This window comes from Rhincodon typus, chromosome 13 (assembly GCF_021869965.1).
Source record: "Rhincodon typus isolate 14 chromosome 13, sRhiTyp1.1, whole genome shotgun sequence".
Lineage (NCBI taxonomy): Eukaryota > Metazoa > Chordata > Chondrichthyes > Orectolobiformes > Rhincodontidae > Rhincodon > Rhincodon typus.
In genome coordinates this window covers 3132414-3143654 of record NC_063344.1, presented here as the reverse complement: position 1 = coordinate 3143654, position 11241 = coordinate 3132414, and the positions used below count along the sequence as shown (strand labels likewise).

The 11241-nt window shown below is 42.4% G+C and overlaps 1 protein-coding gene across 2 annotated transcripts in view; it reads right to left on the bottom strand.

Moving 5' to 3' along the window:
• Positions 1–556: 556 nt before the first annotated feature.
• The window catches only part of LOC109938244 (transmembrane protein 255B), a 40334-nt gene continuing 29649 nt past the window's right edge, over positions 557–11241 (bottom strand). The window contains exons 6-9 of one of the 2 annotated variants that reach the window (XM_020536686.2): positions 9506–9591; positions 7404–7563; positions 3754–3903; positions 557–2478 (exon numbers count right to left, since the gene is read on the bottom strand). In XM_020536686.2, the coding sequence (XP_020392275.2) occupies positions 2332–2478; positions 3754–3903; positions 7404–7563; positions 9506–9591 (543 nt within the window). In that variant the 3' untranslated portion in view covers positions 557–2331. The remainder of the gene's footprint in view (positions 2479–3753; positions 3904–7403; positions 7564–9505; positions 9592–11241) is intronic. The other variant, XM_048604615.1, reaches the window with a different exon arrangement.

The following is an 11241-nucleotide window of genomic DNA, read 5'->3' as shown; positions in this document are numbered from 1 at the left end:
ATGGTGAGGTTGGGATTGGAGCGGAGGGAGCGGAGGGCTGCACGTTCTGCGGGGGAGAGGTTGGAGTGGGTGAGAGGGGTGGAGAGGTTGAGGCGATTGATGTCTCAACGGCAGTTGGAGATGAAGAGGTCAAGGGAGGGTAAGAGGCCTTGGGGTGGTGTCCAGGAGGATGGGGTGTGTTGGAGGCTGGAGAAGGGGTCAGTAGAGGGAGGGTTAGGTTCACGGTTGAAGAAGTAAGTGTGGAGGCGGAGGCGGCGGAAAAACAATGTCCAAATGTGACCGGATTTCACAAGCTTCAAAATCTCCCCTCCCCCTACCGCATCCCAAAACCAGTCCAGCTCGTCCCCGCCTCCCTAATCTGTTCTTCCTCCCACCTATCCCCTCCTCCCACCTCAAGCCCCACCCCCACCCCCTCCCCCACCCCCACCCCCATCCCCATCCCCATCCCCATCCCCATCCCCATCCCCATCCCCATCCCCATCCCCATCCCCATTTCTGATGAAGGGTCTAGGGCCAAAATGTCAGCCCTTCTGCTCCTATGATGCTGCTTGGCCTGCTGTGTTCATCCAGCTCTGCACCTTGTGCTGAAATACTTACCTTCTTAACGCGAGTCACGTGATCCACCGAAGGTGCTGCACAGCCCACTTCCTGTTAGTCTTGCATGAAATTGATGCCAGATTTTTCTAAGATAAAGACCTAGGATTTGACTTGAGGTGAGAAGTATTTGTTTCCACATCCTGAGAGATAAGATCGTCAGGACACAGAACAAGAGTGAGGAAGATATGTCAAATTTATACAAATCAGGGTCCAGCCTTAATTGGGTATTGTGTCTGGTTTTAACCATCACATTTTCAGAACAGTGTAGGGGCACTGGAGACAGTGCATAAAAGATTCAAAACAATTATTCCAGTGATGAAGAGGTTCAATTGCATAGCTAGATTGGGAAATTCAGGCCAGTTTGCCCCGGAGAGGGGAGTTGAGAGGACATTTCATGGAGGGGTTCAAGATTGTGAAGGGCCTGGACAAAGGGGATAGGGAGAAACTGTTCACAGTAGTGAAATGGCCAAGAACCCAGGGGAACAGATTCAACATCATTTGCAAAAGATGTAATGACAACATAGGGAAGAACTTTCATGCAGGGACTGCTGAGGGTCTGGAATGCAGTGTCGAACAATATCTTCTTCCTGTTCACTTGTGGATTCTTCTTTCTTAGATAATAATCGAATTCTCTTTTCAAAGTCTTGAATGAACCTGTCGCCACAATGAATAGGGAGAGGGTGAGGTAATGCCACTAGATGTGTTGCTGATTTAGAATGTCAGACACAGCAAACCTCTTTATCTCCTTGTGTGCTGTGATTCTGGATTGGATTACATTGCAAAGCAAAGGGAGCATTTTAGCAAGGCTCTTCAGAGTGTAGAATTGACGGAATGGCCAGTAATTGTAGGGTGAACTGGGAGATGCACAAAAGGCTAGAGTTGGAAGAACACAGCGACTGAGAGGGCTTTAGGGCTGAAGGAGATTATGGCAATAGGGAAATTCAAGACAATTGGAGGAGAGTGGAATTGAAGCCAATACACATGAGTACAGCAGCAGCAAGTTGGTGTGATTTCAGACAAAAGCAGCGGTATTTTATAGCTTCAGGTCTATAAAGGATTCAGGTGGAGAAGACAACTGGAAACTAGAAAGATTAATCCTGAAACATACAGTCCATTCAGACCAGCACAATGAGGTTGATGGTACTTCAGAAACTGAAGTCCTATTGGTCCATATGATTCTTTTGCACTGTTCCTTGTGGGTTGAAATTGGATTAGCTACAGATGATAACTGCAAATAGGAGTACAGGAATATTGTTCCGTCCTGTGATATTACAGGCACTTTCTTTGTAAATGGATTCTATTAAACAGCTGATCTTTTGAAAATACCGTTTGCATGATATAAATATTTACAATGTCGTAACAGAGAGCCAATACTTCAATATTATGCATTGTCTACATCGTATGTGTGACATACTGATGACACAATGGCTAAATAAATCAATAGGGTAGCTTTAAATCTTTTAACTCATTCAAAGAGATTTTGTGGAATATATATGCTTCTGGTGAAACAATGGAAGATGGTTTTGTCAAACAGGCGATTCTAATAGCCATTAAACATTGCAGTCAATGAAAATTGAAGACAAAGGAAATAAGAATCTGGAAGGATTTAAAAGTTGCTGCTGACTCACAGTCACTAGTTTTCATATCCATCAAAGTCATCTCTTTGGTCTAATCTTTTTAAGCCTCTCTGTAGGCTGGGGCTGTTCACTGTACACACAAGTGGCTAATCACTGATCATATCAGATATCCCAGTGGCTTTTCTGGCAAGAAGTTATACAATGGAGCAAATGGTGGAGGGTTGTTATTTATCTTCATGTGGCTATGATTACAACATGTTAAAGATGTAGTTGCTGGCACTGACATGTAATGAACAGAGGGCCTCTGGGGAGAGAGAGAGAGACAACAGTAATGATCCATACTTGTGTTCCTTAAAGGACAATTATCCATAATTCTATAAATGTTAATTGCAATGATTTCAAACTCCTCTTCTAATCAAACTTACATTTTTAATTATAGAAATGGATCTCCACCAGTCAGCTTTTATCACAGTTATGTCACTGAACTAAGAATAGAGAAATGTTTGAAATTGATTTTGTAAATTTGTCTTGTGAAGATCCAGACTCCAATTCCTTACAAAAAGGTTACAGACTAAGAAATGTGAACATTTGGATTTCTGTCCCATTTACATTGAAACAAGTTCAGAGACAGGATGATCCTCTTGGACCACTTAGATTTGGAAGTTTTTAGTTCAAACATTGAGAGTAAGTTGAGAGAGGCGGTCTTGAATTTTTCAAAATTCATTCACAGGATGATGATATCACTGGCCAAGCAAGCATTTATTGCCCATCCCAGAGGGCAGTTAAGAGTGAACCACATTGCTGTCGGTCTGGAGTCACATATAGGTCAGACCAGGGTACGGATGGCAGTTTTCTTCCCTAAAGGTCATTAGTGAATCCAAATGGTTTTTGTGACAATCGACAATGGACTCACGGTCATCATTAGATTCCTAATTCCAGATTTTTACTGAATTCAAATTCCACCATCTGCCATGGCAAGATTCAAACCCGGATCCCCAGAACATTACCTGAGTTTCTGGATTAACAGTCCAGTGATAATACTGCTAGGCCATCACCTCCCTTCTCTCAAGGCACCATCTGACTGGGACTTAATCAATGTGTATCAGATTGAGGGCCATGAACAGGGTGGATAGGGCACAGCTGGGCCCATGGTTGAAGGGTCAATAACAAGGGGGAATAATTTTAAGGTGAAGGACAGGAGGTTTGGGGGGGAGATGAGGAAAAGCTTCATCTCCCAGAGAGTGGTCGGGTATCTGGAATGCACTGCCTGGGAGGGTAGTTGAGGAGGGAAACCTCACAACCTTTAAAAAGTACTTGGATAAGCACTTGTAAGGTCATAACATTTAAGGCTAGTTAAATTGATGTCAGTATTTGAATGGAAAAAGAAAATATTTTTTCTTCACTGACTATTCCCAGATGTAGTGAAGTGTTACTGAATTCAACTAATCCAGCATGAGCCGAGACTTCAACAGAAATAGGTCAAATCATAAATTATTTCTAACTTTCAGTAGATCTCAGGTGCAGTCACTTTGGAATAGTATGCGAGCTTTTAAATGCACAAATCAGAAAGACAACACACCTGCTGCATTGTGTCTCCACCTTCTTCTTGTAGAAGGAGAGGTGCTGAGGGAGATATACTGGGCTGGCTCTGTGCCTGCTCTTTGGCCTTACACCTGGAATTTTGAAAGTTCAATAGCTGGACACTAACATCAGGTCCAATGAGAGACTCCTTGAAAAAGCACAAGCAGAAAGTTTCAAAGCAAGCAATATCTTAATTGGTAACGTAAGGGTCATAACAGTTAACATACTGGCTTAAATAATATTCTTCCTATATTGCAAAGAGGTTCACAGTAAAATGCTGCAATTTTTTTTTTTCTAAATGCAATCAACTTCAAGGAAATAATTGCCAAATGAAAAAAGATTCGGCAATCAGGATGTAATATCAATTATGTCTGCTAAATATTACAATAAATAGCACAATCACATTGAAAATGATACACTGACTTTTTGCTCCATAAAGTACATCCATTTTTATGTCCCTTTGAATTATTAAGTTAAACATTATTGTCTATTAATACTGCTGTTTTCAGTGCTTTTTACTGTACTTCAAATACTTTAAAATTTAACTTATTTATTGAAATTTTAGCTTTAAACATTGTCCAGTATGGAATGTGACTTTATTGGATACTTGAACAGTCTTGTTCCTGCTTGGCTCCTGCAATAAAACATTCAGTTTACAAAGCTAATAAACTGGGATAAATTCCTACCATTGACATTAACTGTTTCTAATCTTATGCAGTTGATTTACCCAATCAACATTACTTGTTAATTTTTCAGGGACTAACTGAAGGAATTTCAATGACAAATGCTACATAGTGCTCTATTTGCTTGGCATTGATGTTGATATTGCATAGAAAAATAGAAAAATCATGATGTATATACATCATACATAGATAAGCTGCAGAGCTGGGCTGAGAGGTGGCAAATGGAGTTTAATGCGGAAAAGTGTGAGGTGATTCACTTTGGAAGGAGTAACAGGAATACAGAGTACTGGGCTAATGGTAAGATTCTTGGTAGTGTGGATGAGCAGAGAGATCTCGGTGTCCATGTGCATAGATCCCTGAAAGTTGCCACCCAGGTTGATAGGGTTGTTAAGAAGGCGTATGGTGTGTTAAGTTTTATTGGTAGAGGGATTGAGTTTCGGAGCCATGAGGTCATGTTGCAGCTGTACAAAACGCTGGTGCGGCCGCACTTGGAGTATTGCGTACAGTTCTGGTCACCCGCATTATAGGAAGGATGTGGAAGCATTGGAAAGGGTGCAGAGGAGATTTACCAGGATGTTGCCTGGTATGGAGGGAAGGTCTTATGAGGAAAGGCTGAGGGACTTGAGGCTGTTTTCGTTAGAGAGAAGAAGGTTAAGAGGTGACTTAATAGAGACATACAAGATGATCAGAGGATTAGATAGGGTGGACAGTGGGAGCCTTTTTCCTCGGATGGTGGTGGCTAGCACGAGGGGACATAGCTTTAAATTGAGGGGTGATAGATAAAGGACAGATGTCAGAGGTAGGTTCTTTACTCAGAGAGTAGTAAGGGCGTGGAATGCCCTGCCTGCAAAAGTAGTAGACTCGCCAACTTTAAGAGCATTTAAATGGTCATTGGATAAACATATGGATGATAATGGGATAGTTTAGGTTAGATGGGCTTCAGATTAGTTTCACAGGGCGGCACAACATCGAGGGCCAAAGGGCCTGTACTGCGCTGTAATGTTCTATGTTCTATGTATAAGAAAGGTGACTTGGTGTGAACCGGGGTACAATTATTAACTAAAGGTACTTTTTTATATTCTTTCACAAGGTGTGAGTTTCACTGACTAGGCCAGCATTTATTTCCCGTCGCTGATATCCCTTGGGAAAACGGTTAATGAGTGTCCTCTTGAACCATCATAGTCCAAGTGGTGTGGTAGACATACTGCTATTTGGGAATTCCAAAGGAACGGCGATTATATTTCCAAATCGGGATGGTGAGTGGCTTGGAAGGGAACTTGCAGGGGGCTGGTGTTCCCGTGCATCTCCTGCCCTTGTTCTTTTCAGTGGTAGTGGTTGTGGGTTTGGAAAGTGATCAAGTGGGTTACTTTCTCACAGACGGTTTTGACCTTCTTGATTGTTGTTGCACTCATCCAAGCCAATGGGACGGTATTGTACTGCACTCCTGATCTGCAGCTTTGGGATGGTGGACAAGCTTTGGGAAATCAAGAGGTGAGTTAGGTCTACAGAATTCCCAGCCTCTGACCAGCTTTTGCAGTCAAAGTATTTATGTGGATGGGTCTTTTTCTGGTCAGTGATAAATCCCAAGATGTTAAGAGTGAGGAATTCAGCAATGGTAGTGTTTTTGAACTCCAAAGGAAAATGATTGGATTCTCTACTGTTGGAGGTCTTTGTTGCCTGGCACTTGCATCACGTAAATGTTACTTGCTACTTATCCACCCAAACGTTAATGGTGTGCAGGGTCCTTCTGTATGTGGGCACAGACTGTTCCAATATCTGAGGATTTGTGAATGATATTGAACACTGCTCTGGCAGCAACAAGCGTCCCCACTGATCTTATGATGGAGAGAGGGTTGTTGATGATGGGTGGTGATTAACTGAGAGTAAATGGCGACAGCTGGTGATCTGCAACTATCAGGCTGTGAGGCCTAAGGCAGCTCCCATAACATAAGGATGAAATGTGGGTCTTGTGGCAGTGAAGAATTCAATGTTATTGTAGCTCCTGCAGCTTACGTGTGTACTTTTCAATCACAGGCACTATGCAGTGTAGCATGTTTCCCTAAGCACATCATGCTGCAAGAGGACACCTCTGTAAGAGGGACTCTGAGAACTTTATACCACCAGGCAGCGGCAAGTTCTGGAACATACATCTTTGGTACTGTTGCTGGAATGTTGTCAGGGCCCACAGCCTTTGCTGTAGCCAAGCCTTTAGCTGTTTCTTGATATCACGTGGAGTGAATCGAATTGGCTGAAGACTGGTATCTGTGATACTGGGGACCACTGGAGGAGGGTGCGACGGATCATCCACTTGGCACTTTTGGCTGAAGATTGGTGTGAAAGCTTCAGCCTTAGCTTTTGCACTGATGTGCTGGGCTCTTCCATCATTGAGGATGGGGATATTTGTGGAGCCTCCTCCTCCAGTGAGTTGTTTAATTGTCCACCACCATTCACAACTGGATGTGGCAGGACTGCAGAGCTTAGATCTGATCAATTGTTTGATTTTTGTTTTACTGCACTGCATGCTGCTTCCTCTGTTTAGCATGCATATATTTCTGTATTGTGTCTTTACCAGGTTTCTACCATTTTGGTAGGCCTGGTCCTGCTCCTCGCATGTCCTGCTGCACTTTTCATTGAATCAGAGCTGAAGCCCCAAGAGTGAGGGATGCTGGTCCATGAGGTTACAGACTGTGGGTGAATACGATGCTTCTAATGGCTCACAGTGCTCTGTGGGTGCCCAGTGTTGAGCAACTGTTTCTGTTTTGAATCCATCCCAGTTGACATGGCAGGAGTGCCATATCGCACGCAGGAGGGCATAAATAAAAAAACATTTAAAGAGGTAAAATATGCTACAAAACTGCAAGATCTTTCTTCGATATGTGCTTTATGCAATTACACAGCGGTTTAGCACACACAATAAAAACAATCACTGAGACCTGAAAGGAAGAAGTATTGTTCCTTGCCTTACCATATTTTTGAAGTTCCCAAGAATGGCAGAGGTGGCAATTCCCAAAATAAAAGCAGACACATTGAGTGTGGTTACCAGCCAAATCATGATGTAAATGGACTGAATCTCCTGGCAACTCTTCACTCCAACAAACTCAAAGTAATTGTTCAAATAGTCACCACTACAAAAAGGAAAGAACACAACTGGTAAATGGTTTTCTACCAAACACTAGTTGATGAAGTGATTTCTTAGAGCAGGTTGTGATGGAGCTTTTCTGGCACAAACCTGATGGAAGAATTCCACACTCAAACATTCACTGGGATGGCTCCAGTGACTTATTTTTTAATTAGCAAATGCTAAAGGGCTTGTTTACCAAACATCACTGATCGAGATTTATGGTCATTAAAGCAAGAGTCATCAGTCATTGGAAATGGTGTTTTTAATAGAGTCATAGAGTTACAGAGCACAGAAACAGACCCTTCAGTCCAACTTGTCCATGTCAATCAGACATCCCAAGTTTTGCTCAGTTACAACCAGTTAAGAAAAGGTCAGATACAACAGAGGTCAGGCACAGTATACACCACAAGGCCTTGGTTAGACTATAGGGGAGATTTACCAACAGAATAATAGGATTTAAAGGGTCTTGGATCGTTGGTGAACCTGAGATTGTTCTCCTTCAAATACAGCAAATTAAGGGGAGATTAAATAACAGGTTAGGGCTCAAAACCATGAGGAATTTTGGTTGAGTGAATGGGGAGAAACCATTTACACAGGACTGACAAAAAACAATTATATAAAATAATTGGCAGAAATACTGGGGAATTGTTTTGAGAAATCTTGAGAATGTCTTTTACTCAGTGTGAGTTGTTGCAATCTGGTTTGCATTGCATAAAAAAGTGAGTTACAAACAACTTTCAAGAAGGGATTTTTTTTAGTCACACATGAACATGGGCGTCACTGACTGGCCAACATTCATTGTCTGTCCCTTCTTGTGTGTTGTTGGAGCTGCACCAATCCAGGCAAGTAGGGAGTATTCCATCACAGTCCTCAATTGTGCCTTGCAGATGGTCAACAGCCTACAGGGAGTCAGTATTCCTAGCGTCTGACCTTTCTTGTAGCCGCTGTATTTATGTGGTGGGTCCAGTTAAGTTCCTGGTCAATGGTAATGCCAAGGATGTTGATAGTGTAGGATTCAGTGATGGTAACAGCATTGAATGTCAACGTTCAGTGATTAGATTGTCTCTTATCGGTGATGGTCACAGCCTGGTATTTGTGTGGCACGAATGTCACTTGCCACTTGTCCGCACAAGCCTGGATATTGTCCAGATCTTGTTGCATTTGAACACGGACTGCTTCAGTAGCTGAGGAGTTATGAATGGTCTGAACATTGTGCAATCATCGGCGAACATCCCCACTCCTGACCTTATGGTGGAGGGAAGATGTATTTTCATCTTTAGTGTTCCTTGTAAAGCTAACTTTTTTTTTAGTAGCTAGTGTATCTACTGTAAGTAATTACTACTTTGCCTCAGTGATCAAATTACTAGATATAAAGAAGTGCACAACAAACTTGCTGAGAACAAACAAATGGGTGGCACAGTGGCTCAGTGGTTAGCACTGCTGTCTCACAGCGCCAGGGACCTGGGTTCAATTCCACCCTTGAGTGTGGAGTCTGCACGTTCTCCCTGTGTCTGCGTGGGTTTCCTCCAGGTGCTCCAGTTTCCTCCCACAGCCCAAAGATGTGCAGGTTAGGTGGATTGGCCATGCTAAATTGCCCATAGTGTTCAGGGATGTGTAGCTTAGGTGGGTTAGCCATGGGAAATGCAGGGTTACAGCGATAGGGCACTGTGGTAGATATGGGTGGAATGCTCTTCACAGAGTCGGTGTGGAATTAATGGACCGAATGGACTGCTTTCCACACCATAGGGATTCTGTGATTAGCAATTTAAATTGTGGGAAGACATTTTTTGTCTGAAATTGACTTTTTCTGTCTTTAGGATGGTTATGCATTGTTGCCTTTGGTTAGTGTGTAGTCATCTCTTTCCCATTCACATATGCCTCTTCTCTCTCACTCTATAGAAATAAATACAACCCATCTGTATTATATAGAAAGGCAAAATACTTACTTTGCACAATTGTACAAGTCACAGCAATAGCAAGTGTTACTCCGCACTTTCAGATTGCATGATTCTGTGAAACTCTGGCAAGGCACCTGCTCCAAACAGAAAAAAAAAACAGCTAAATTTAAAACAATTCCCAACCATGTGTGATTGAAAAGTTGAAAATTAAAGTTAAAAAAACACAACTGAAGAAGGGTCATTGAACGAAAACATTTTACTCTGCTTTCTCTCCACAGATGCTGCCAGACCTGCTGTGTTTTTCCAGCAATTTCTGTTTTTGTTTTTGTAAAGAAATATTGCTGATAACCATCATTGTATTCTTCTGTGCAGGAATTCAAAAAGACACATCACAACCAGATAGAGCTACTCAACATCCAGTTGTGGTCACCTCCTTGTACGAGTCTATAATATTATTAGATGTGACAGTGTTTCTCACACTCAAGATTTAATCAAAATAGGAGGCTCTTGTGGTGCCATGTTAGTGTCCCTAGCTCTGAGCCAGAAGCTCCAGGTTCAAGTTCCACCTCAGAAATTAATGACCGCAGAAAATGTGTCATAATGTGGCCAAACTGATTACCAATCTGTAAATCCTTCTGATACACTTGGAGCAAATGGGAAGAGCAGGAGAGTTTCCTGCTCAGACTCTATTTGCAGGTTCTTGCCATGGTCAAGAGTCATCATTGCAAGGGACTAACTCCCCTACCCCCACACACACACAATCAGCAAGGTGTATATATTTATTTATGCAGATATAAAGAAGTGTGAATGAACTTGTAACATATGATAGGCTTCACACATTCACATTGTAGGCAAATAATTAAAGTAGTTCCAACTGTTGTTAACATTATCTGGTGCTATCAGTAACAAATTTTATTCAGTGTTTATTCAGTGTAACGCTACACCTTCCTCCAAATGTTGCGCAGATTTTTGTAGACTGTTGGACCTAAATACTGCTCAAATATAATGAGAGTTTCTGACCCAACCACCCTTTCAGACAAGAGTTTCACACTCCCACCACCTTCTGGCTGAAAGAGTTTCTCCTCAAATCTCCTCTTAGCTTTCTACCTCTTACCTTTAAACTATTTCTCCTGGTTATTGACCCCTGTGTTAATGGAAATGCCTTCCTATCCACCCTTTCTATGCCCCTCATAATCTTACTTACCTCTATTAGATCCTCTCTTAACCTCAGACTATCCTGTCTTCCCTCCTAGCTTAGACCCTCTAGCTAGGCAGCATCCTGCAAAATCTCCTCTGTACCCTCTCCACTATAATCCCATCCTCCTATAATGTAATGACTAGAATCGCATATAGTACTCCAGTTGTGAATGAATCAGTGTTTTATTCCACATGCCTTCTTAACAAGAGAATATGAAAAAAAAACTCCATTCACTTGTGGAACGTGAGCATCACTGAATGGGCAGCATTTATTGCCTGTCTCTAGTTGTCCTTGAGAAGCTGCCTTCTTGAACCGCTGCAGTCCTCCTGCTGTGGGTTGACCCACAATGCCCTTCCAGAGAGAATTCCAGGATTTTGACCCAGTGACACTAAAGGAACGGTGATATATTTCCAAGTCAGGATAGTGAGTGTCTTGGAGGGGAACTTGCAGGGGGTGGTGTTCCCATGTATCTGCTGCCCTTATCCTTCTAGATGGAATAAAAACGAAAGAACTGCGGATGCTGTAAATCAGGAACAAAAACAGAAGTTGCTGGAAAAGCTCAGCGGGTCTGGCAGCATCTGTGAAG